This window comes from Hyla sarda, chromosome 6 (genome assembly GCF_029499605.1).
Source record: "Hyla sarda isolate aHylSar1 chromosome 6, aHylSar1.hap1, whole genome shotgun sequence".
Taxonomy (NCBI): Eukaryota; Metazoa; Chordata; class Amphibia; order Anura; family Hylidae; genus Hyla; species Hyla sarda.
The window spans coordinates 283491875-283518224 of record NC_079194.1 but is presented as its reverse complement, the minus strand read 5'-3'; the positions used below and the strand labels follow the sequence as shown (position 1 = coordinate 283518224).

Genomic DNA, 26350 nt, shown 5'->3' with positions numbered 1-26350 from the left:
TAACCCACATCCAGACTGTCCTTTGACAGGGACTCAGCATTTAAGTGACACATCCACATTAAAAGAAAAAAAAAAACTTGTACAGTAGTTCAGTCAGAATCTATGTGGAAAAACTGTGGACACGTCCTTGTTGTTTTAATGTGTAGAAGAGAAAAACATGTCTGCCTGGTGCCGAAACCTCTTCCATGTGTAGGAATCTGTTCAGCTCTGTTATTTAGTGAATTATCTCAGCTAAAATTCCTTTTATTAATCTTCCTACAGAAACCTCGGTCCAGTCCTGAGCAAAACTATATGTCAGCTTTACTGCACCAGGGAAGCCTTGTCCTGATACACGGTGATACGATGAACCTACACAGTCTGACCATGCGGGGAATTTCCAACTTTCGGATGTAATACAGCGATCCTGCTTCCCTGAACATGATGGAAAAGGTTTGGGGGGGGGGGGGGGGCAGGGATACTATCAGCTTGTTTGGATCCCGATCATGACCTCAGGCCGCAAACGTCTTATTCTCATAGGATCCTTTCAACTAGAACACTGTAATTATGTGTCAGAACTTTCCTCCCCCTCCATCTACGCCTTTGAAGCTCCGTCCATCAGCCAATCCTAATACCCACAACCTGACGCTCTGGAGGACTCTCTTAATCGGAAGCACCTTAGTGGCTGTAGATATTGGGGATCAGTCGCTGTTAGGGTGTGTTCACATGTAAAGTATCCTGCGCATATCTGATGCACTGGATTTGAAGCTGCAGAGGAAGCGGTGTTCAGCCATTTAGTTTGCATTGAACTCTGCGGCATAAAATCTGCAGCTTCAAATCTTGCGCATTTAAATATGCACAGGATACTGTAGGTGTGAATACACCATTAAACGGATAAAAGTAGCTTGACTACGTAGACTATCTGCTATGATGGGACCATTCACATTGATTTACTGGCAGCAGATATATCAGGGAGCTAATATTTGGCCACTATATAGGGTTTATTGTGAGGTGCGGTGACTTCACTACAACCTTCCATTCTTTTTGAAATTCTGAAATGTTAACCTAGGACAGTGCTTCCCAACCAGTGTGCCCCCAGCTGTAGCAAAACTACATCTCCCAGCATGCCCGGACAGCCTTTGGCTGTCCGGGCATGCTGGGAGTTGTAGTTTTGCCCCACCTGGAGGCACACTGGTTGGGAAATACTATATACTTAAAGGGGTTATCCAGGAAAAAACTTTTTTTTATATATCAACTGGCTCCTGAAAGTTAAACAGATTTGTAAATGACTTCTATTAAAAAATCTTAATCCTTTCAGTACTTATGAGCTTCTCAAGTTAAGGTTGTTCTTTTCTGTCTAAGTCCTCTCTGATGACACGTGTCTCGGAAACCGCCCAGTTTAGAAGCAAATTCCCATAGCAAAACTCTTCTAAACTGGGCGTTTCCCGAGACACGTGTCATCAGAGAGCACTTAGACAGAAAAGAACAACCTTAACTTCAGAAGCTCATAAGTACTGAAAGGATTAAGATTTTTTAATAGAAGTAATTTACAAATCTGTTTAACTTTCTGGAGCCAGTTGATATATAAAAAAAAAGTTTTTTCCTGGATAACCCGTTTAAAGGGGTACTCCCCTGAAAAAAACATTTTTAAATCAACTGGGGCCAGAAAGTTAAACAGATTTGTAAATTATTTCTATTAAAAAATATTAATCCTTCCTGTACTTATCAGCTGTTGTATGCTCCAGAGGAAGTTCTTTTCTTTTTTAATTTGACACCTCTGTCCATTTTAGGAACTGTCCAGAGCAGGAGAGGTTTGCTATGGAGATTTGCTTGTACTCTGGACAGTTCCTAAAATGGGCAGAGGTGTCAGACAGAAAGAAAGGAAATTCAAAAAGAAAAAAACTTCCTCTGGAACATACAGCAGCTGATAAGTACTGGAAGGATTAAGATTTTTTAATAGAAGTAATTCACAAGTCTGTTTAACTTTCTGGCACCAGTTGATTTAAAAAACAAAAATGTTTTCCAGGTGAGTACCTCTTTAAGCTACGCAGTAGAGATGAGCGAACTTACAGTAAATTCGATTCGTCACGAACTTCTCGGCTCGGCAGTTGATGACTTTTCCTGCATAAATTAGTTCAGCTTTCAGGTGCTCCCGTGGGCTGGAAAAGGTGGATACAGTCCTAGGAGACTCTTTCCTAGGACTGTATCCACCTTTTCCAGCCCACCGGAAAGCTGAACTATTTTTTGCAGGAAAAGTCATGAACTGCCGAGCCGAGAAGTTCGTGACGAATCTAATTTACTGTAAGTTCGCTCATCTCTACTAGGCAGCTTTCCATGATGAGTGCAAATTGTCACATCCCTGATATTGTGTACTGATGTATTATGTAAATGTAGGACTTCTCTTTTTGTCTAATTGTTTATAAAACTATTTGCATAAAACTTTGTTTTTGTGGTCTTTGGGGAAAAAAAGTGCTACAGTAGGTAAAAGCTTATTGACCAAAATGGGAAACCGCTGTGGCCAGTGATTGGCTGAGCTGGTATGTCCTGCACCGACCACTCAAACATCCGTCTTGGAAGAAGAAAAAACGGGAGCTGTAGGGGACTGGAGCTAGGTAAGTATACCCCATTTAACCCATTAGATGTTACAGCTGCTATTCATCACAGCATCTAAATGCTCAGGGGTTTTGTTCTGTGAACCCACCAGCTCTTGTTGCAATTAGAGATGAGCGAACTTACAGTAAATTCGATTTGTCACAAACTTCTCGGCTCGGCAGTTGATGACTTATCCTGCGTAAATTAGTTCAGCTTTCCGGTGCTCCGGTGGGCTGGAAAAGGTGGATACATTCCTAGGAAAGAGTCTCCTAGGACTATATCCACCTTTTCCAGCCCACCGGAGCACCTGAAAGCTGAACTCATTTATGCAGGAAAAGTCATCAACTGCCGAGCCGAGAAGTTCGTGACGAATCGAATTTACTCTAGTTGCAATGACTGCCAGGGGCCGAACAATAGCATAAAACTGAAGTATTGCAGTGTAATATGATCGTATGCTTAAAGGGGTTATCCAGGAAAAAACTTTTTATATATATATATATATATATATATATATATATATATATATAATCTCAACTGGCTCCAGAAAGTTAAACAGATTTGTAAATTACTTCTATTAAAAAATCCGCCCCTGTGTGACGTCACGCCCCCTCCCATAGACGTGCATTGAGGGGGCGGGGCGTGACGTCACACGCGGGCGGAGTCGTGACGTCACGATCTTACGTGGTCGGGAGGAATTGGCCAGAGAACCTCCAGCGCTTCCGGAAGCAGTTACAGGTGGGTGCTGCTTGCTATATTGCGGGGGTCCCCGGCGATCTGACACCTTGTCCCCTATCCTTTGGATAGGGGATAAGATGTCTAGGGTGCGGAGTACCCCTTTAAGGTCCAGTCAGAAAACCAGATACGGGGCAGAAATGAGCCGACCGGAGTCACGGTTTGATTGCGGTCGGCTCATTGAAATGAATTAGATACGTGCCGGGTCCCCGTACAGTAAAATCGTAGTGTGAACCCAGCCTTAGAAAAGTAGTGTTAACATGTTATATACCTGAGGTTTGTTTTTAGGCAAATCCAGAATAGCGAGCCCCTCATTCCCCACTCACTCATAGACCAATGTTGTTCATTTGTTTTCTCTTTTATTGATGAACAGTACGATTTGTAACAATGCAAAAGAATTACAAAGAGGAGTAATTTACAAGGACAGGGGTAATATACAGATAGTCAGACAGCTAAACAATGTTTATACACCATAAATCCACACCCATTGTAGAGGCCGTGTGCTGGACACTCACACCCAGAAGGGACTATCACCCAAGGCAGTGTTTCCCAACCAGGGGGCCTCCAGCTGTTGCAAAACTACAACTCCCTGCATGCCCGGAGTTGTAGTTTTGCAGCAGCTGGAGGCACCCTGGTTGGGAAACACTGACCCAAGGACTTTTCCAGCACTTTACATTGTTGTTTTAGGTTTTACTTGTTTCAAGTTAAACTTAAACCTATGGAAAATCTTATAATTTATTAACAGCTTGTAAATAGGGAAAATACACATTATTGTTATTATAAAAAAATATATTGTACTAACTAGTAGTTCCTCAAAAGTGTATATGTCTGGTGAACGGCCATAGTAGCGCATCTCCCATGGGTTTAGCTTTTCGGATGTAAGCAAGAAACTACACGGATACTGCCCCTTCCATATACCCTAAAACAGTGTTTCCCAACCAGTGTGCCTCCAGCTGTTGCAAAACTACAACTCCCAGCATGCCCAGACAGCCTTCGGCTGTCCGGGCATGCTGGGAGTTGTAGTTTTGCAACAGCTGGAGGCACACTGGTTGGGAAACACTGTCCTAAAATACCAGTGCACCTTAGTCTGTACCCACTGGTGTTCTCTATGGCCGGTAGAGATGAGCGAACTTACAGTAAATTCGATTCGTCACGAACTTCTCGGCTCGGCTGTTGATGACTTTTCCTGCATAAATTAGTTCAGCTTTCCGGTGCTCCGGTGGGCTGGAAAAGGTGGATACAGTCCTAGGAGACTCTTTCCTAGGAATGTATCCACCTTTTCCAGCCCACCGGAGCACCTGAAGGCTGAACTAATTTACGCAGGATAAGTCATCAACTGCCGAGCCGAGAAGTTCGGGACGAATCGAATTTACTGTAAGTTCGCTCATCTCTAATGGCCGGCCTTAGATCTTCATAATACACCTGCATGTTATTGTCTACATTGAGGATCCCCCCCCCAGTTCTAAGCTAGTGGACAAAGTGGGTGCAGGTACAGGTCTTGCAGCCATAATACAGATGTTAAAGGGGTACTCCTCTGGAAAACATTATAAAAAATAAAAACTGGTCCCAAAAAGTTAAACAGATTTGTAAATTACTTCTATTTAAAAATCTTAAAGGGGTATTCCAGGCCAAAACTTTTTTATATACATATCAACTGGCTCCGGAAAGTTAAATAGATTTGTAAATTACTTCTATTAAAAAATCTTAATCCTTCCAATAGTTATTAGCTTCTGAAGTTGAGTTATTGTTTTCTGTTTAACTGCTCAATGATGATGTCCCGTCCCGGGAGCTGTGCAGTTCCTATGGGGATAATTTCCCATCATGCACAGCTCCCGGGACGTGACATCATCATTGAGCAGTTAAACAGAAAACAACAACTCAACTTCAGAAGCTAATAACTATTGGAAGGATTAAGATTTTTTTAATAGAAGTAATTTACAAATCTGTTTAACTTTTCCGGAGCCAGTTGATAGATAGATAGATAGATATATAAAAAAGTTTTTGCCTGGAATACCCCTTTTAATCCTTCCAGTACTTATCAGCTGCTATATGTCGCAGAGGAAGTTCCTTCCTTTTTGAATTTCCTTTCTGTCTGACCACAGTGCTCTCTGCTGACACCTCTGTTCATTTTAGGAACTGTCCAGAGCAGGACAGGTTTTCTATGGGGATTTGCTTCTAATCTGCACAGTTCCTGACATGGACAGAGGTGTCAGCAGAGAGAACTGTGGTCAGACAGAAAGAAAATTCAAAAAAGAAAAGAACTTTCTGTGCAACATAGAAGTAATTTACAAATCTGTTTTTAACTTTCTGGCACCAGGTGATTTACTAAAAGAATATTTTCCAGAGGAGTACCCCTTTAACATTTGGCCCATGTAGTCAGGTAGTCTCACTATGTTACACAGAGAGCCTGGCCCCTGTTCTTTGATACTATCCTATATTTCGGACAAGGATTTAATTCACCTTTTCAGTGCCAGAGACTTGCGACACTCTCTTGCACTGAAATACACAGTCTCTTTCGAAACAAAGATTGACTTTAATACAAAAAATTAAAATACCAATGAATGAAAAGGACTTGACATAAAAAAAGGTGTTAATAGGACAATGGCCCTTATTGCCTAGAAGGGATGTGGCCCCACAAACACGGTGAGTCTCAGCACAGAGCTGGAGCGGTAGCTGAGGAGGGAGTTGGAGGTCAGCATTTCCAGATCCAGAACAAACTCCTGGGGACCTGTGACGGGACGGGCCAGGACCAGCATCGCACTGATATTGTTTATTTGCTGTAGGAAACAAAAAGATAGGCGTTTTATTGTAACTCATTAAGAATAAACATCTCTATATTAAAGGGGTACTCCGCCCCTGGCATCTTATCCCCTATCCAAAGGATAGGGGATAAGATGTCTAGGGGCGGAGTACCCCTTTAAAGGGGTTATCCAGGAAAACCCTTTTTTTTTTTTTTATACATCGACTGGCTCCAGAAAGTTTAACAGATTTGTAAATGACTTCTATTAAAAAAAATCTTCATCCTTTCAGTACTTATGAGCTGCTGAAGTTGAGTTGTTCTTTTCTGTCTTAAGTGCTCTCTGATGACACGTGTCTCGGGAACCGCCCAGTTTAGAAGCAAATCCCCATAGCAAACCTCTTCTACTCTGTGCAGTTCCCGAGACAAGCAGAGATGTCAGCAGAGAGCACTGTTGCCAGACAGAAAAGAACAACTCAACTTCAGCAGCTGATAATTATTGAAAGGATTAAGATTTTTTAATAGAAGTAATTTACAAATCTGTTTAACTTTCTGGAGCCAGTTGATATAGATAGAGATAGAGATATATATATATATATATATATATATATATATATATATATATATATATATATATAGATAGAGATATATAGATAGAGATATATATATATATAGATAGAGATATATATATATATAGATATATAGATAGAGATATATATATAGATAGATAGATAGATAGATATATATATATATATATATATATATATATATATAGATAGAGATAGAGATATATATATATATATATATATATATATATAGATAGAGATATATATATATATAGATAGAGATATATATATATATATATATATATATATATATATATATATATAATATAAAAAAGTTTTTTCCTGGAATACCCCTTTATTGCTTCTTGATGGAGGTTTTGTGCTACAGAACGACTTCCTACAAGACTCATGGACATGCCAAGTCTATATGCATAGACCCCGTACTCATGGAGGCATTTAGAGATGAGCGAACTTACAGTAAATTCGATTCGTCACGAACTTCTCGGCTCGGCAGTTGATGACTTTTCCTGCATAAATTAGTTCAGCTTTCAGGTGCTCCGGTGGGCTGGAAAAGGTGGATACAGTCCTAGGAGACTCTTTCCTAGGAATGTATCCACCTTTTCCAGCCCACCAGAGCACCTGAAAGCTGAACTAAGTTATGCAGGAAAAGGCATCAACTGCCGAGCCGAGAAGTTCGTGACGAATCGAATTTACTGTAAGTTGGCTCATCTCTAGAGGCATTGGCCCAATATTACAGGTCCATAGTACAACTGTGTGTACTAATGCACAGTGAACAGAAATGGCTACCTACCGCTGCTTGGCTGTGACACAGCAGTGTTAAAGGGGTATTCCAGGAAAAAAAAATGTTTTTATTTATATCAACTGGCTCAAGAAAGTTAAACAGATTTGTAAATAACTTCTATTAAAAAATCTTAATCCTTACAATAATTATCAGCTGCTGAAGTTGAGTTGTTGTTTTCTGTCTGGCAACAGTGCTCTCTGCTGACATCTCTGCTTGTCTCAGGAACTGCACATAGTAGAAGAGGTTTGCTATGGGGATTTGCTTCTAAACTGGACAGTTCCCGAGACAGGTGTCATTAGAGAGCACTTAGACAGAAACGAACAACTCAACTTCAGCAGCTCATAAGTACTGAAAGGATTAAGATGTTCCAAACGCGTTTTTTTTGCGCTGTGGGGGTCGGCCATGCCCCCTCAATGCATGTCTATGGGAGGGGGCCTATGGGAGGGGGCGTTGCATTGAGGGTGCATTGAGGGTGTGTGGTCGTGATGTCACGAGGGGCGTGGCCGACCCCGGCAGCACCAAAACAGCGTTCGGAACATTTATTTCTGAACGCTTGCTGGTGGAGGCTTACGCTAGTGAAATAAACGTATTCCCTATACAAGGGATAAGTGTCTGAGCTCCTGCAGGGACCCAGCTCTTATGGCCCCAAGACATTTAGGTCACAAATGTTTGATAGATACAGGGATCCCTCCGATCATTGTCCCATCCCGTGAATCAGTTGATACATCCAGCTTGAGAATGAAGAGGGGATTGTGCATTTCTATGGGAATTATTAAAACAGCACGACTCTACATAGGTGGGGGCCCTAGATGTGGAACTTGCATATGACATAAATAATGTCCAAGTAGACCACTTATACAAAGGTGCAGTTTTAAAGGGGTACTCCCGTGAAAAACTTTTTTTTTTTTTTTTTAAATCAACTGGAGCCAGAAAGTTAAACAGATTTGTAAATCACTTCTATTAAAAAAAATCTTAATCCTTCCAGTACCTTTTAGGTGCTGTATACTAAAGAGAAATCCAAAAAAGAAATGCATTTCCTCTGATATCATGAGCACAGTGCTCTCTGCTGACCTCTGCTGTCCATTTTAGGAACTGTCCAGAGCAGCATATGTTTGCTATGGGTATTTTCTCTTGCTCTGGACAGTTCCTGAAATGGACAGCAGAGGTCAGCAGAGAGCACTGTGCTCATGATATCAGAGGAAATGTATTTCTTTTTTGGATTTATCTTTAGTATGCAGCACCTAAAAGGTACTGGAAGGATTAAGATTTTTTTTTAATAGAAGTAATTTACAAATCTGTTTAACTTTCCGGAGCCAGTTGATATATAAAAAAAAAAGTTTTGGCCTGGAATGCCCCTTTTAAGAGTATGTTCACACTACAGAATCTCCGTTTGCGGAATTCTGTGAGCGGAAATTCCATCTGGCGACCGCTGCCAAAATCCTTTTGTCAGTAGGACCGCTGGGCCCAGTGCTGTCACCATTGACCGCAATGGAGTGCACGCGCAATTCCGACAAAAGAAGGGAACATGTTCAACTTCAGCGGCGGAATTTCGCAGTGTGAGCCGTTCTGCAGAAGACCCATTCACACGACACAATTCCGTGCGTGAAAATTCTGTAGTGTGGACATGACCTAAAGTACTTGTACTATTGTGTCACTCACCCTAATGTAGAAGTCGCCCTGTTCGTTTCCTGAACGGATCTGGAAGGTATTGTAGGCCCCAGGATACACACTGGTTGCCTGGATCTGGAATATCTCAGAGGGGACGCTCCGGTCCGATGTGATGCTCATGTACCGATACACAATGGAGCCCGGCTCGTCACGGCATAGCGGGTTGCTGCCTGGGCACATGCAGCGGCTGCAATACAAAAATCACACAGATCCAGTAGTTTCATCAGTCGGACATTGCTGTAATTGTTTCAGGAATAAATTAACCAAGAAAAAACAAACTTATAGGTTCAAAAGAATAATGAAATGGTAACATTGGGAAGCCAAGAAAATTTCACATTTTCTCCAGCGGCCCATGTCACCATGTCAGAGAAAAAGGGTGTGCTTGTTTTAAATTAAAACCTGTCGGGTCACCTAAGTGCTATCAGTTCTTCCCAGTATCTTTTAAAGGGGTACTCCGCTTCTCAGCGTTTAGAACAAACTGTTCCGAACGCAGGAGTCGGCACTTGAAGCTCGTGATGTAATAGCCCCGCTCCCTCATGACGTCATGCCCCACCCCCTCAATGCATGTCTATGGGAGGTGGCATGACACCGTCACGCCCCCTCCCATAGACTTGCATTGAGGGGGCGGGGCTATTACGTCACATGCTCCCGGCTCCAGCGTTCGGAACAGTTTGTTCCAAACGCTGAGCAGCGGAGTACCCCTTTAAATGTAGGGCAGAGTGTCTGAATACTGTGCCCCTCATCTAAAAGATACTGAGACGGGCCAATGGCACTTAGGTGACCCAACAGGTTCCCTTTAGCAGCGCCAGTCTTGTCCTTTGTCTATAACTGGTATCGTATCTCCGCTATATTTACTACAATGGTGAGGAGCTGCAATACCAGCTTTAGTCCTTAAAGTGTAGGCATTGTTTCAAAATATATATATTTTTAAATGCATGGTTTTGTTAGATTAACCCTTCAGAGTGGTGACAGGGTGAGTTCAGTGCTCTCATTGCTGTTATCGAGCCCCTGAGTGGCACACTGCTATCCCTCATTCTCTCCATTTCAGGGGGCAGGATCTGAGCTGGACTGTTTTGCCAGTAGTACACACACTGGAGTTTCTTTCCCTGGCCAATTACAGCACATACTCCTTGGAACAAAGAGTCACTGATACTCTGACTTTGCAAGGTGCTTTGTGGGCAGAGTGGGGAAAAAAAACAGCAGTAGCACAGCAAGGAAGGGGTTACATAAAGCACTGAACTGCCGTTGACAAGGCAACATGAGAGAGAAAAGGGGAGATTACACTGTAGCATGTAGCACTGCGGACATACAGCAGTAGGTACACTGGCATTTACACAAGGGACAGCTGCCCTGAGCTTTTTAGGTGGTCCGAGATGAGAGAGAAGCTGTGATCTATCTTTCAGGAACATATTTGGAAGGCAAGCAGGTACACTGACCAGGCATTCTCACATAGCAAATGTTAAAGGGGTACTCTGCCCCTAGACATCTTCTCCCCTATCCTTTGGATAGGGGATAACATGTCTAGGGGCGGAGTACCCCTTTAAGCCCATCCTCTCTATCTTCCTGTGTTCTATCCTGATCTAGCTGTTACTAGAGATGGACGTTGCTTAACAACAGGCAGTGGACAGCAGATTGCAAAGGAGTTAGACAACTAGTAGCCATAACCCTTAGAGCTATTTTTCTGTGTTAGGATACGTTCACACGAGCGGATTATCTGCGGAATCTCCACAGCGTATTTGCTGCAGAAAATCTGCAGCAGATTTTGCTATAATTGACTTCAATGGGTCCGAAGGAAAATCTGAAAATATCCCTCTATTGTGGATTTTCTGCTAACCCATTGAAGTCAATGGTAGCGAAACCTGCTGTGGATTTTGCGCAGCAAATACACTGTGGAAATTCCACAGTTAATCCGCCTGTGTGAACGTGCCCTAAAGGAGTAATTTTTGGCAAATGAAGTTATTTGCGAATATGTTAGGAAGCACATAGGCTATAACATGGAGAGAAGTTGTGTGAAATGACAGCGACTATTTAAATGGGTACTCCGGTGGAAAACTTTTTATTTTTTTTATTTTTAATCAACTGGTGCCAGAAAGTTGAACAGATTTGTAATTTACTTCTATTAAAAAATCTTTACCCTTCCAGTACTTATTAGCTGCTATATTTTTTTGGGGAATTTATTTTTTGCCTTGTCCACAGTGCTCTCTGCTGACACCTGATGCCCGTATCAGGAACTGTCCAGAGCAGGAGAAAATCCCCATAGCAAACCTATGCTGCTCTGGACAGTTCCTGACACCGACAGAGGTGTCAGCAGAGAGCACTGTGGACAAGACAAAAAATAAAGAAATTCAAAAAGAAAATAATTTCCTCTGTAACATACAGCTGCTAATAAGTACTGGAAGGATTAAGATTTTTAAATAGAAGTCATTTACAAATCTGTTTAAATTTCTGACGACAGTTCATTTAAAAAAAAAAAAAAAATTCCACCAGAGTACCCCTTTAACAGCTGCATAGTCTGTAGAGGTGACTCTCAATCTCTTTACCATTACACTGTTGCTGGCAGAAAGTATAAAGCAAATACCAGGTAAAATGAATCCACTGAACAACAAAATAGATCTTTCACCAGCAGCTTATAAGATGGATTTGGGATATCTACGGTATTTGGGGATTGACTGAGTAATGAATTTATAGTTCGCTAGTTGTTATCCAGGAAAAAAATTTTTTTTATATATATTTATATTTTTTTTATATATATATAATTTATTTTTCTATATATCAACTGGCTCCAGAAAGTTAAACAGAATTGTAAATTAATGATTGCAGCAAGAGACAGCGTTCGGCACAGCCAGCCATACAGCCGAAAAACGCTCTTGGCAGAAACAGGTGAGTACAAGCGTGACTTCTGGTGGGGTGCTCAGCTTGGACAGAGTCATAAATCAGACGTATAGAAGAATGTGAAATGAGCGGCACTCACCACGTCCAGATAGCGAAAAGCTTCTTTATTTCTTAAAGTGCAGTTAAGACATATAGGTGCAGGGAGACAGGAACGCCGGATTATCCGGCGTTCCTGTCTCCCTGCACCTATATGTCATAACTGCACTTTAAGAAATAAAGAAGCTTTTCGCTATCTGGACGTGGTGAGTGCCGCTCATTTCACATTCTTCTATACGTCAGATTTGTAAATTACTTCTATTAAAAAATCTTCATCCTTCCAGTACTTATGAGCTGCTGAAAATGAGTTGTTCTTTTCTGTCTAAGTGCTCTCTGATGACACCAGTCTCGGGAACCACCCAGTTTAGAAGCAAATTCTCATAGCAAACCTCTTCTACTCTGTGCAGTTCCCGATACAAGCAGAGATGTCAGCAGAGAGCACTGTTGTCAGACAGAAAACAACAACTCAACTTCAGCAGCTGATAATTATTGAAAGGATTAAAAAATTTTAATAGAAGTAATTTACAAATCTGTTTAACTTTCTGGATCCAGTTGATATAAATTTAAAAAAAAAAAAGTTTTTTCCTGGAATACCCCTTTAATGATATTATTGCAAGAACTCACTTGTCAGACACTTGTACATAGGGCTCAATACAAAGGTTCTTCTCCACACAGCGGTAACCTCCATTGAAGTTGACACAACTTTGTTGGTCTGTGCAGGTGTCCGTTCCTGTCTCACATTCATTGATATCTGTTAAAAAAAAATCAAATTGCTAAAGTCAAACACATAACAAAAGCACAGCCAATAGCAAAAGAGAAATGATCATGTCGGATTATTGGATTCATCTATGTCTCGGACCCTTTATCATGATCAATCTCTGTAAAGTTATGAGGTTTCCAGTAATAGTTATTGGTGCTGGCAACATGGGATTACAGTCTAAGGCTGGGTTCATATCACGTTTTTGCCATACTGTTTTCAATCAGTTTTTTTTTTAAAGAAAACCGTATGGCAAAAAAACGGATGGAACAGTATGGGGGAAAAAGTAAACCGTATGCGTTTTTAAACTGTATACTGTTTTTAAAAGTGCATACAGTTCCGTCCGTTTTTATAAAAAAAAAAATACGTTTTTAATAATTTTGTCCATTTTTAATGGGAGGGGTGTTGGGTGGGGACTTTAGGATGCAAATGCGCATGTGCAAAGTAAAAACCGTATACGTTTTTCCCGTATGGAACTGTATACATGTGCGTTTCCCATTGACGTCCATGTTAAAAAAAACGTATGCGGCTTTTAAACCGGAGACAAAAATGTGCTCAACCACGGTTTTGACTCCGGTTTAAAAACCGTACAGCAACCGCATACGTTTTTTTACATGGACGTCAATGGGAAACGCACATGTATACAGTTCCATATGGGAAACTGTATACGTTTTTACTTTGCACATGCGCATTTGCATCCTAAAGTCCCCACCCAACACCCCTCTCATTAAAAATGGACAAAATTATTATTATTTTTTTTTATAAAAACGGACGGAACTGTATGCACTTTTAAAAACAGTATACAGTTTAAAAACGCATACGGTTTACTTTTTCCTATACTGTTCCATCCGTTTTTTTGCCATACGGTTTTCCTTAGAAAAACTGATTGAAAACAATATGGCAAAAACGTGATGTGAACCCAGCCTTAGGCAGTGTTTCCCAACCAGGGTGCTTCCAGCTGTTTCAAAACTACAATACCCAGCATGCCCGGACAGCCAACGGCTGTCCGGGCATGCTGGGAGTTGCAGTTTTGCAGCAGCTGGAGGCACCCTGGTTGGGAAACACTGGCCTATGGTATGTCTGTACTGGATTATAATGTAAGATTAGGCCTGTTTCCAGTTTTGATGGTAAACAGAGACATGGAATTATACAATTAGGGTCCGTTCACACGTACAGGATGCTGCGCAGATTTGATGCGCAGGATTTGTAACTGCAGATTAGAAGCGGTGCTCAGTCATTTAGTTTACACTGAAATCTGCGTATGTGTGAACGTACCCTAAGGGTGGATTTAAACATGAACATGTTTAGAATGCCTGGGGTGCCGGAGATCATGGGGGGCCCAGCGGCCTGACACTCCTGTTAAGACTATACTGGAAGTGGGATGATGAGAGATGGATTTATACTCAAGCATTTTCCCAGTCCTATATTAAACAACCAGTACTCTGAAGCAGAAAATCCTGCGCATTAAATCTGCGTACGTGTGAAGGTACCCTAAGGGTGGATTTAAAAGGGTACTCCTGTGGAAAACTTTTTGTTTTTTAAAAAAAAAAATCAACTGGTGCCAGAAAGTTAAACAGATTTGTAAATTACTTCTATTAAAAAATCTTAATCCTTCCAGTACTTATTAGCTGCTGAATACTACAGAGGAAATGGGTTTTCTTTTTGGAACACAGAGCTCTCTGCTGACATCATGACCACAGTGAGTGCTCTCTGCTGACATGTCTGTCCATTTTAGGAACTGTCCAGAGTAGGAGAAAAATCCCCATAGCAAACATATGCTGCTCTGGACTCTGCTGACATCTCTGTCCATTTTGGGAACTGTCCAGAGAGCACTGTGCTTGTGATGTTAGCAGAGAGCTCTGTGTTCCAAAAAGAAAACCAATTTTTCTGTAGTATTCAGCAGCTAATAAGTACTGGAAGGATTAAGATTTTTTTAATGGAAGTAATTTACAAATCTGTTCTACTTTCTGGCACCAGTTGATTTAAAAAATAAATAAAAAAATATTCCACCAGTACCCCATCCAAGTACCCCTTTAAAAGTCCTGACTCCTGGTAGGGACACACTGGTCTTATGGTTGTTTAAAGAAAGTCATAAGTAATTGGGAAGGAGGATATACTAAGTAGCTCTCTGGTGCCACCTTCTGAAGGTAGCTTTTATTTAAAGAGGTACTCCGCCCTATACATCTTATCTCTTATCCAAAGGATCTCCGGCCCGGCCCCCCAGTAATCCGCATGCACAGAACGACCATAGTTGTCACGCCCCCTCCATATATCTCACATTGACTTGAATGGAGCCTAGCAAAGGCGGCGCTCTGAACATGTTCAGAATGCCTGGGGGCCGGAGATCATGAGGGCCCAGTGGATTGACACTCTTATTAAAGGGGTACTCTGCTGCTCAGCATTTGGAACAGCGTTTGGACAGCTGTCACGCCCCCTCCCATAGACTTGCATTGAGGGGGTGGGGCGTGATGTCACGAGGGGGCGGAGCTATTACGCCACGAGCACCCGGCTCCAGCGTTCGGAACAGTTTGTTCCAAACGCTGAGCTGCGGAGTACCCCTTTAAGACAATACTGGAAGTGGGATGATGAGAGATGGATTTATACTCAAGCATTTTCCCAGTCCTCTATTAAACAACCAGTCCCCGCTCTTCCATCTTTATGGATTCTGGTCTTATTGCAACTGGTTTGATCAATGCACTTATGGCACCAGGTCGACCCTCCTTGTCGGGGTTAATATGGTCACATATGTACAGTTCTTTGACAGTCAGGACTCTGTATACTGTATATTCATTTTCAAAAGTGTTGTATAGGCTCTAAGGCAGTGGTTCTTAAACGGGGTTAGATCGAACCCCAGGGGTTCGGTGAGTCAGTCTCGGGGGTTCGGCGGGGGAGGTCGCCACAGGACAGGCAAACCAAGCAATTGCTCGGGGCCCCCAGCAGAGCCGGTGTTTGCCCGTCCTGTAGTGATGGGGCAATTCCCCCCATCACTATTAACTCCCTGCGGCCCCATTGTTGACGTCCCGTGCGCGCGCCTATGGAAACGAAGCTGCCGAGGACCGGAGGATCGAGAAGGAGGAAGACGCGCGCTGGCCAGCTTGGTAAGTGACCATCGGCACGTCATCTTTGGTGCTCCGACCACCGGTCCCGAGACCTACTGCTATAGCCGGAGCGGTGGTTGGAGCACTGAAGTGGGCAGCACACAGGCATACAGCCTCCAGCCGTACACTGTATGTGGCTGGAGGCTGTATGTCTGTGGGGGAACACTGCCTACATCAGTGGTCTTCAACCTGTGGACCTCCAGATGTTGCAAAACTACAACTTCCAGCATGCCCGGACAGCCGTTGGCTGTCCGGGCATGCTGGGAGTTGTAGTTTTGCAATATCTGGAGGTCCGCAGGTTGAAGACCACTGGGCTACATAATGTGGGGGAACACTGCCTGCCTAATGTGGGGGAACACTGCCTGCACCTAATGTGGGGGAACACTGGGCATTAGGCAGGCAGTGTTCCCCCACACATTAGGCGCAGGCAGTGTTCCCCCACATTAGGCAGACAGTGTTCCCCCCACACATTAGGCTGGCAATGTGGGGGGAACACCGCCTGCGCCTAATGTGTGGGGGAGCACTGCCAGCCGAATGTGTGGGGAAACACTGCCTGCACCCTAATGTGTGGGGGAACACTGCCTGCGCCTAATGTGTGGGGGGAACACTGTCTATCTTTGCAGATGACTCCAAGCTTTGTAGCACAGTACAGTCTATAGAGGATGTGCATAAGTTACAAGATGACTTAGATAGACTAAGTGTCTGGGCATCCACTTGGCAAATGAGGTTCAATGTGGATAAATGTAAAGTTATGCATCTGGGTACTAATAACCTGCATGCGTCGTATGTCTTAGGGGGGATTAAACTGGCAGAGTCACTGGTAGAGAAGGATCTGGGTGTACTTGTAGATCACAGACTACAGAATAGCATGCAATGTCAGGCTGCTGCTTCCAAAGCCGGCAGGATATTGTCATGTATCAAAAGAGGCATGGACTCAAGGGACAGGGACATAATACTCCCCCTTTATAAAGCATTGGTACGGCCTCACCTGGAATATGCTGTTCAGTTTTGGTCACCTGTCCATAAAAGGGACACTGCGGAGTTGGAAAGGGTGCAGAGACGCGCGACTAAACTAATATGGGGAATGGAACATCTTAGCTATGAGGAGCGATTAAAGGAGTTACAATTGTTTAGTCTTGAGAAGAGACGTTTAAGGGGGGATATGATAAACGGATATAAGTATATTAATGGCCCATACAAAAAATAAGGAGAAAAACTGTTCCAGGTTAAACCCCCCCAAAGGACGAGGGGGTCTGGAGAAAAAAAAGTTTAGTCTCAAGGGGCGACATGCCTTCTTTACCGTGAGGACTGTGAATTTATGGAACGGTCTACCTCAGGAACTGGTCACAGCAGGAACAATTAACAGCTTTAAAACAGGATTAGATACATTCCTGGAACAAAATAAGATTAATGCTTATGAAGAAATATAAAATCTCATCCCTTCCCCAATATCGCGCCACACCCCTACCCCTTAATTCCCTGGTTGAACTTGATGGACATGTGTCTTTTTTCGACCGTACTAACTATGTAACTATGTAACTGCCTGCGTCTAATGTGTGGGGGAACACTGCCTGCGCCCAATGTGTGGGGGAACACTGCCTGCGCCTAATGTGTGGGGGGAACACTGCCTGCGCCTAATGTGTGGGGGGAACACTGCCTGCGCCTAATGTATGGGGGGAACACTGCCTGCGCCTAATGTATGGGGGGAACACTGCCTGCGCCTAATGTGTGGGGGAACACTGCCTGCGCCTAATGTGTGGGGGAACACTGCCTGCGCCTAATGTGTGGGGGAACACTGCCTGCGCCTAATGTGTGGGGGGAACACTGCCTGCGCCTAATGTGTGGGGGGAACACTGCCTGCGCCTAAGGAACACTGCCTGCCTAATGTGTGGGGGAACACTGCCTGCGCCTAATGTGTCTTAATGGTTTTGTTCATTTTGTGCACCTATGTATAAATATATACTTAAATATATTCCTCCTATGTTTTGAATTTGAAAAAATCATATTTTATTTTTCCTATTAAGAAGGGGTTCGGTGAATGTGCATATGAAACTGGTGGGGTTCAGTACCTCCAACAAGGTTAAGAACCACTGATCTAAGGGGACTCATCAGCGTAGGCAGACCACCCTGCCACACGTGACATAGTCCCCTCACCTAAGAGACTACTACACTCAGCCTGAACTCACTCTCTTCCTCCTTACAGGTACCACATTAGCACTTAGTAAAAAAATAATAAACTTCGCGCATCATTACTTTTGCCTTCTCCGCTTAACAGGCCTATCCCACCAGAAGGCGGCCCCCCGATGTGAGGCTTCCTGCAGTCTCCCACATAATAGTCTGTTATGACTGCGCCCGCTCATGCAGGTCCATGATAGACTCGCTCTGGCAGGATGAGAAAACACAGGAGCCAAAGAAACCACAATCCAGCAGAGAGGAGCGGTAACAGCAATATTTGCTTTTTTTTGTCAAATTAGAAAGTAAAGCAAACTATTTATACAGCGTTCCATGGTGGAGCTCCTAAAATAGTGGAGGTTTATTTCTAGAGTCACAGCATCCAAACACAAGAGAACAAGAAACATCTGACCGTTCATATGGTGTCACCACCAATGGAGGTCTCCATCCAAGGGTCCAGTGTATAAGGGGCACTCCCCTGGAAAACACTTTTCTTTTAAATCAACTGGTGCCAGAAAGTTAAACAGATTTGTAAATTACTTCTATTTAAAAATCTTAATCCTTCCAGTACTTATTAGCTGTATAATACAGAGGAAGTTCTTTTATTTTTGAATTTCCTTTCTGTCTGACCACAGTGCTCTCTGCTGACACCTCTGTCCGTGTCAGGAACTGTCCAGAGCAGGAGAGGTTTGCTATGGGGATTTGCTCTTACTTTGGACAGTTTCTAAAATAGACAGAGGTGTCAGCAGAGAGCACTGTGGTCAGACAGAAAGGAAATTCAAAAAGAAAAGAACTTCCTCTGGAACATACAGCAGCTGATAAGTACTGGAAGGGTTAAGATTTTTAAATAGAAGTAATTTACAGATCTGTTTAACTTTCTGGCACCAGTTGATTTAAAATATAAAATAAAATAAAATATGTTTTCTAGTGGAGTACCCCTTTAAAGGGGTACTCCGCCCCTAGACATCTTATCCCCTATCCAAAGGATAGGGGATAAGATGTCTGATCGCCGGGGTCCTGCTGCTGGGGATCCCTGCATTCTACCATGTGGCACCCACCTGTCAAACCCCCTCCCATAGACTTGCATTGAAGGGTCAGGGTGTGACGTCACACGGGGGCGGAGTCATGATGTCACGATCTTACGTCCCTGTGGTCGGGATGGTATTAGCCTGAGGGCCTCCAGCGGTTCTGGAAGCCGTTACAGGTGGGTGCCCCCAGCGGCGGGACTACCGCAGTCAGACATCTTATCCCCTATCCTTTGGATAGGGGATAAGATGTCTAGGGGCGGTGTACACCTTTAAGAGTTCCAACAGTTGGAGCAGAATTCTGAGCAGTCACTTCCAATATGTCTATGATTTGGTTCATCTGAGATGAATCATGAACTATTAACAGCAAAGATTGATAACAACTCGACAATGACATTAACTCCTCTTCGAACCATCCACAAAAAATCTTTTTCTTGTATCTCAATACATTGTATGGTAAAATGTTTGTCATTAAAAAGTACAAGTCGTTTTGTACAAAAACAAACTCTCGTTTGGCTATGTTGATAACTCTCATTTGGCTATGTTGATAACTCTCGTTTGGCTATGTTGATAACTCTCGTCTGGCTATGTTGATAACTCTCGTTTGGCTATGTTGATAACTCTCGTCTGGCTATGTTGATAACTCTCGTCTGGCTATGTTGATAACTCTCGTCTGGCTATGTTGATAATTCTCGTTTGGCTATGTTGATAATTCTCGTCTGGCTATGTTGATAATTCTCGTCTGGCTATGTTGATAACTCTCGTCTGGCTATGTTGATAATTCTCGTCTGGCTATGTTGATAATTCTCGTCTGGCTATGTTGATAATTCTCGTCTGGCTATGTTGATAACTCTCGTCTGGCTATGTTGATAATTCTCGTCTGGCTATGTTGATAATTCTCGTCTGGCTATGTTGATAATTCTCGTCTGGCTATGTTGATGACTCTCGTTTGGCTATGTTGATAACTCTCGTCTGGCTATGTTGATAACTCTCATTTGGCTATGTTGATAACTCTCATTTGGCTATGTTGATGACTCTCGTCTGGCTATGTTGATAACTCTCATTTGGCTATGTTAACTCTCATTTGGCTATGTTGATGACTCTCGTTTGGCTATGTTGATGACTCTCGTTTGGCTATGTTGATGACTCTCGTTTGGCTATGTTGATGACTCTCGTTTGGCTATGTTGATGACTCTCGTTTGGCTATGTTGATGACTCTCGTTTGGCTATGTTGATGACTCTCGTTTGGCTATGTTGATGACTCTCGTTTGGCTATGTTGATGACTCTCGTTTGGCTATGTTGATGACTCTCGTTTGGCTATGTTGATGACTCATTTGGCTATGTTGATAACTCTCATTTGGCTATGTTGATGACTCTCGTTTGGCTATGTTGATGACTCTCGTTTGGCTATGTTGATGACTCTCGTTTGGCTATGTTGATGACTCTCGTTTGGCTATGTTGATGACTCTCGTTTGGCTATGTTGATGACTCTCGTTTGGCTATGTTGATGACTCATTTGGCTATGTTGATAACTCTCATTTGGCTATGTTGATGACTCTCGTTTGGCTATGTTGATGACTCTCGTTTGGCTATGTTGATGACTCTCGTTTGGCTATGTTGATAACTCTCGTTTGGCTATGTTGATAACTCTCGTTTGGCTATGTTGATAACTCTCATTTTGCTCTGTCCTGGGCAGGGTTAGAATGGTCACAGTCCAGACAAGTCTATTCACACGGCAGAATTTCTGCCTCAAATTATTTATTTATTTTCAACTGTAATTTTTAATAAATAATATTTATGTTTACAAAACAAACAGAAAAATAAGGGCATGAAAATAACATAAGGGATCGAAGACCCAATCACAATTGGCAAAACAATGTATTATACAGCATAAAGGAATGTAGGTAAACCAAAACAAAGTTCCGCCTCAAATTAAAGGGGTACTCCGGCGAAAAACTTTTTTTTTTCAAATCAACTGGTGCCAGAAAGTTAAACAGATATGTAAATTACTTCTGTTAAATAATATCTTAGTCCTTCAAGTACTTATTAGCAGCTGTATACTCCAGAGGAAATTCTTTTCTTTTTGGTTTTATTTTCTGTCTGACCACAGTGCTCTCTGCTGACAGGAACTGTCCAGAGCAGGAGAAAATCCCCATAGCAAACATATGCTGCTCTGGAGAGTTCCTAATATGGACAGAGATGTCAGCAGAGAGCACTGTGGTCATGATGTCAGCAGAGAGCTCTGTGTTCCAAAAAAAGAAAAATAATTTCCTCTGTAGTATTCAGCAGCTAATAAGTACTGGAAGAATTAAGATATTTTAATAGAAGTCATTTACAAATCTGCTTAACTTTCTGGCACCAGTTGATTTAAAAAAAAAGTTTTCCACAGGAGTACCCCTTTAAATCCACCCTTAGGGTACCTTCACACGTACGCAGATTTGATGCGCAGGATTTTTTAATAGAGGACTGGGAAAATGCTTGAGTATAAATCCATCTCTCATCATCCCACTTCCAGTATAGTCTTAATAGGAGTGTCAGGCCGCTGGGCCCCCCATGATCTCCGGCCCCCAGGCATTCTGAACATGTTCATGTTTATTTAATTTATTATTTATCCAGTTGATTTAAAAAATAAATAAAAATAAAATAATAATAATAAAAAAAGTTTTCCACCGGTGTACCCCTTTAACATTGTCTGCCGCTCTCAGAGATACAAGGACATACAGACAGGAATCGTCTCGGCGTCTATGATTAAAATCAGACAAATCAGAACATGGCTGTCCCGACTCGCTAGACAAAACAAAGTTAGCGACTTCGATTTATGAAAAGATTCTGTGGAATTCTATAAGTGAACACAAGGAAGAGCGAGATAAAGTTCCCTATATATCTGTCTGTAAATCTGCCATCAGGGTTGTACGCGAGCAATGACTTGACCGGTATTAGAAAAGAAAGAAAAAAAAAAAAACGAAAAGCGGCGCCTTGCGTGATACCCTTTAGATAGGAGGAAATAAATAATGTGGGGGACACCCACAGGTCATATAGGTGGGTGCTCACCAGATAGTATTAAAAGCGCATATCACCCCGTACTGGGGTACTCACTGAAATCCACAGAGCTGCTGTGTCGGGGGGTGGGGGGTGGGGGGGGGATATGGGGGGGGGGTCCCAGGAAGCAAGCAGGAAGCTCGTCCAGAAGAAAGTATCCAAATAAAGAGAAAAAGACCTTTGAATTCCTGGCGCTGCTCGTGTGGTCATCAGAAGTGGAGAAAGAAGGCGAATAGTAAACCTCAGATGAATATGAAACTTTATTTCTTCAAAATAAAAATAATAAAAGTGTGGCTGACGTGTTTCGAGGGGGGCTCTCCTCTTCCTCAGATCCTGTGTGTGTTGAGTCACTGTGTGAAGAAATAATGACTGAACACACACAGGATCTGAGGAAGAGTGGAGCCCCCCTTGAAACGCGTCATCCACACTTTTATTATTTTTATTTTGAAGAAATAAAGTGTCATTCATCTGAGGTTTACTATTCGCCGTCTTTCTCCGCTTCTGATGACCACACGAGCAGCGCCAGGAATTCAAAGGTCTTTTTCTCTTTGACAGCTATTAGACATGGTTGGCCTATACACCACTGTTCTTCAACCAGTGTGGCTCCAACTGTTGCAAAACTACAACTTCCAGCATGTCCGGACAGCCTTCGGCTGTCCGGGCATGCTGGGAGTTGTAGTTTTGCAACAGCTGGAGGAACACTGGTTGGGAAACACTTCTGTACATCTGAGTATCTGCTCCAACTCCCCATAAACATGTACATTCAGGTCGGCCAAGGGAGCCCTTAGTGCCCTAATACAAGCACCAATGCGCAATGTAGCCTACAAGGTTCCATCATTGCAAGATTGCGAATGGGGGGAGGATGTGCTGCGTGCGAAACATGTCTTTTTAGCAGGTCAAAAAGAAGTGATCAGGAGGAGCGAATGGCTCATTGCTGGTCCCGTTCAGCTAGTAATCACTCAATGTCATAAAGCCCTAAAACTTCACCGCCATGTGAATGTTAAAATCCAACATGGCTGAACCTTGCTTTCTTGATGACTGCCCCCTGCGCATTAGATGTTGTGTGAAAGAAGCCTTAGATTTCATTATGAATAAAGGGGTTCTCCACTATCGTGCCTCTGATGCCAAGTTCTCTTAGGTATTTTACTTGCCTTACATGTGTGGGGTGGGAGCCACGCTCCCTCCCGTAGACTTGCATTGAGGGGGCGGGATGTGACATCACAAGGGGGCGGGGCAGTGACATCACAATCCTCCTGCCCCCTGTATCGCCCGTCATCAGGCACAGAGTGAAGTTTGCTCCGTGCACAAGATCCCAGCAGCCGGACCCCCGTGATCAGACATCTTATCCCCTATCCTTTAGATAGGGGATAAGATGTCTATGGGCGGAGTACCCCTTTAAGACATAATTTGGCATTACAGGCCCATTAGGAAAAATCTGGCTTAGGGTGTCCTGATCACACACTTTTTTACAGTTTCTTGATACGCCCTCCCGTTCCTGAGATGTGAGGGTCTATAGTTTGTCTGACAATTCAGGGAATCAGTCAGATGGGCGTGAACTTAATTTTAATAATGGGAGTGATTATCAGTTGATGGGTGGGATTATACAGTCAGGGGGGTTTGTATTAGGGAGACACGCCCCTCAATGTCTAACATTTACACCCCCTGACTGTATGATCCCACCCATCACCTGATGGGAGTCACTCCCAATTATTAAAATTAAGTTCACGCCCATGAGACCGATTCTCTGAATGATCAGACAAAATATAAACCCTCATATCAAGGAACTGTAAAAAAGTGTGTAATCAGAGTACCATAAGCTACTTAAAGGGGTACTCTGCTGCTCAGAGTTTGGAACAAACTGTTCTGAATGCTGGAGCCGGCGCCGGGAGCTTGTGACGTCATAGCCCCGCCCCCTCATGATCTCACTCCCCGCCCCCTCAATGCAAGTCTATGGGAGGGGGCGTGACTATGACGTGACGAGTTCCCGGCTCCAGCATTCGGAACATTTTGTTCCAAACGCTGAGCAGCGGAGTGCCCCTTTAAGCCTGGGGAGACACGAAGCAGGCCACACTGGGCGATACTGTTGTCAAGGCAGCTGTTCCACAAGGTAACTGTTCCAAGCTCAGCGAAGTTACCTGCACCAGCCCTATTCTGATGAACTCGTGCAAGGAACTTCACTGAGCTTGGTACAGTTACCTCTTGGAACAGTTGCCTCGACAACAGCACCGCCTGCGTCTTCCCACGCTGGAACTGAAGATGGTACAGCCTGCCCTCATGGCCATGGCGTTCTCCAGTAAGAACCTGGTTAAAGGGGTACTCCTGTGGAAAACTTTTTTTTTTTTTAAATCAACTGGTGCCAGAAAGTTAAACAGATTTGTAAAATTCTATTCTATTAAAAAAATCTTAATCCTTCCAGTACTTATTAGCTGCTGAATACTACAGAGGAAATGGTTTTCTTTCTGGAACACAGAGCTCTTTGCTGACATCATGACCACAGTGCTTTCTGCTGACATCTCTGCCCATTTTAGGAACTGTCCGCAGCAGCATATGTTTGCTATGGGGATTTTCTCCTACTCTGGACAGTTCCTAAAATGGACAGAGATGTCAGCAGAGAGCACTGTGGTCATGATGTCAGCAGAGAGCTCTGTGTTCCAAAAAGAAAATAATTTCCTCTGTAATATTTAAAGAAGTAATTTACAAATCTGTTTCACTTTCTGGCACCAGTTGATTTAAAAAAAAAAGTTTTCCACGGGAGTACCCCTTTAAAAACGATGGACATATGTATTTTTTTCAACTGTACTATGTAACCGTATGAAACCATCCACAGATCATACGGTGAGCAGAAATGTTCCTTGCATAGGAATATCTGGTTCAAAGTTGAGCAAACCGATAAGGGCCGTTAATCATATGTATTATTGGCCCAATAGTTATTAGTCTTGTCATTGGTCAATTCCTGGGAAAAAAGTGTGGGAACTCACCCAAGATTTCCAGCTAAGGGCTGGTCCTGCTAATGGGAACAGTGATCCTGTTGTGGAAAAAGTGCAGGAACTCAGTTCCCACGCGTTCCTGCAGGACTTGAGCCCTGGGTTTTGTCATTGACTACAGCTGTTTACAATTGTCCCCGCCATATCACATTCCCATTTGGGGCATTTGGAAATTCTCATTCATAGGGAGGCATACAGAAGACATGTCCCTCAATGTGAATGAGGAAAATCATTAGTGTCAAGTGAAATCAGGGGGAAAAAAAGGGTGGGAACTCATCCTAGATTTCCACTTAAAGGGGTACTAGACATCTTATACCCTATCCAAAGGATAAGATGTCTGATCCCGGGGGGACTCCCACGTTCTCCCTGCTGCGCCCGGCATTTGTTTAGAGCGTTGGGTGCACCACGTCACGGCCATTCGATGCCGTCACGCCCCCTCCCATAGACTTGCATTGAGGGGGCATTACTCTGACATCACGAGCCTCTGCCTTACCAGTCATCCGTCACGGAGCGAAGTTCGTTGCATGCACCGGATGTCTGGGGTGCCGCAGGGGGTCCCCAGCAGCGGGACCCCCGCGATGACATCTTATCCCCTATCCTTTGATAACATGTCTAGGGGCGGAGTAACCCTAAGGGCTGGTCCTGCAGGAATCCTGCTAATGGGAACTGCGTTCCTGCTGTGAAAAAAAGTGCAGGAACTCCGTTCCCATGAGTTCCTGCAGGACTTGAGCCCTGAGTGAAATATTAGGAATTTGAATAGTAAAACATGTATATTTACATATAAACATGTATATATATACATAAGTATATGCCACGATGACCGGCCTTACCTTGACACTGACGGGTGCCCAACAACTGGTATCCATCTGGACAGATGCAGGAGAAGCGCCCGGGTTCATTCACACATTGATACTGGCACAAATAGCTGGAGTAACTGCACTCATCGATGTCTAGAGAATAATTCAGGAATAATTCATGAGTAACGGGAAAGAGGAGACGGTTTTTACAAACATATTTAAAACAATTAGAATAAGTCTTCAGTTTGTAAGTATCATTGTGGGCAGAAAATCAGCGGGACTAGCTCCAAAAACTCAAGTTTGGATATGGATTGTAGGAAGAAGTCGGGGACAAAGACTAAGTCCCAGTCGTTTATTTAAAAAAAATATATATATATAATAACTTTTGACAAGTCACAGAGACATATGAAAAAATTTAGATTGGTTAGGGTCTTAGTGCCGAGACCCCCACCAATCATTAGAGTGGAGAGAAGCAC

At 43.1% G+C, this 26350-nt stretch overlaps 2 protein-coding genes across 2 annotated transcripts in view; one reads left to right on the top strand and one right to left on the bottom strand.

Annotated features, from left to right (window-relative positions):
• Window positions 1-1112, top strand: part of MUS81 (MUS81 structure-specific endonuclease subunit) — a 123848-nt gene extending 122736 nt beyond the window's left edge. Inside the window, exons 20-21 of the mRNA XM_056527520.1 lie at window positions 262-429; window positions 517-1112. Coding sequence (XP_056383495.1) covers window positions 262-328 — 67 coding nt within the window. The 3' untranslated portion in view covers window positions 329-429; window positions 517-1112. The remainder of the gene's footprint in view (window positions 1-261; window positions 430-516) is intronic.
• A 4139-nt stretch (window positions 1113-5251) lies between these two features.
• The window catches only part of EFEMP2 (EGF containing fibulin extracellular matrix protein 2), a 46893-nt gene continuing 25794 nt past the window's right edge, over window positions 5252-26350 (bottom strand). The window contains exons 8-11 of the mRNA XM_056528531.1: window positions 25908-26027; window positions 12626-12752; window positions 9065-9260; window positions 5252-6077 (exon numbers count right to left, since the gene is read on the bottom strand). Of these exons, the coding sequence (XP_056384506.1) occupies window positions 5916-6077; window positions 9065-9260; window positions 12626-12752; window positions 25908-26027 (605 nt within the window). The 3' untranslated portion in view covers window positions 5252-5915. The remainder of the gene's footprint in view (window positions 6078-9064; window positions 9261-12625; window positions 12753-25907; window positions 26028-26350) is intronic.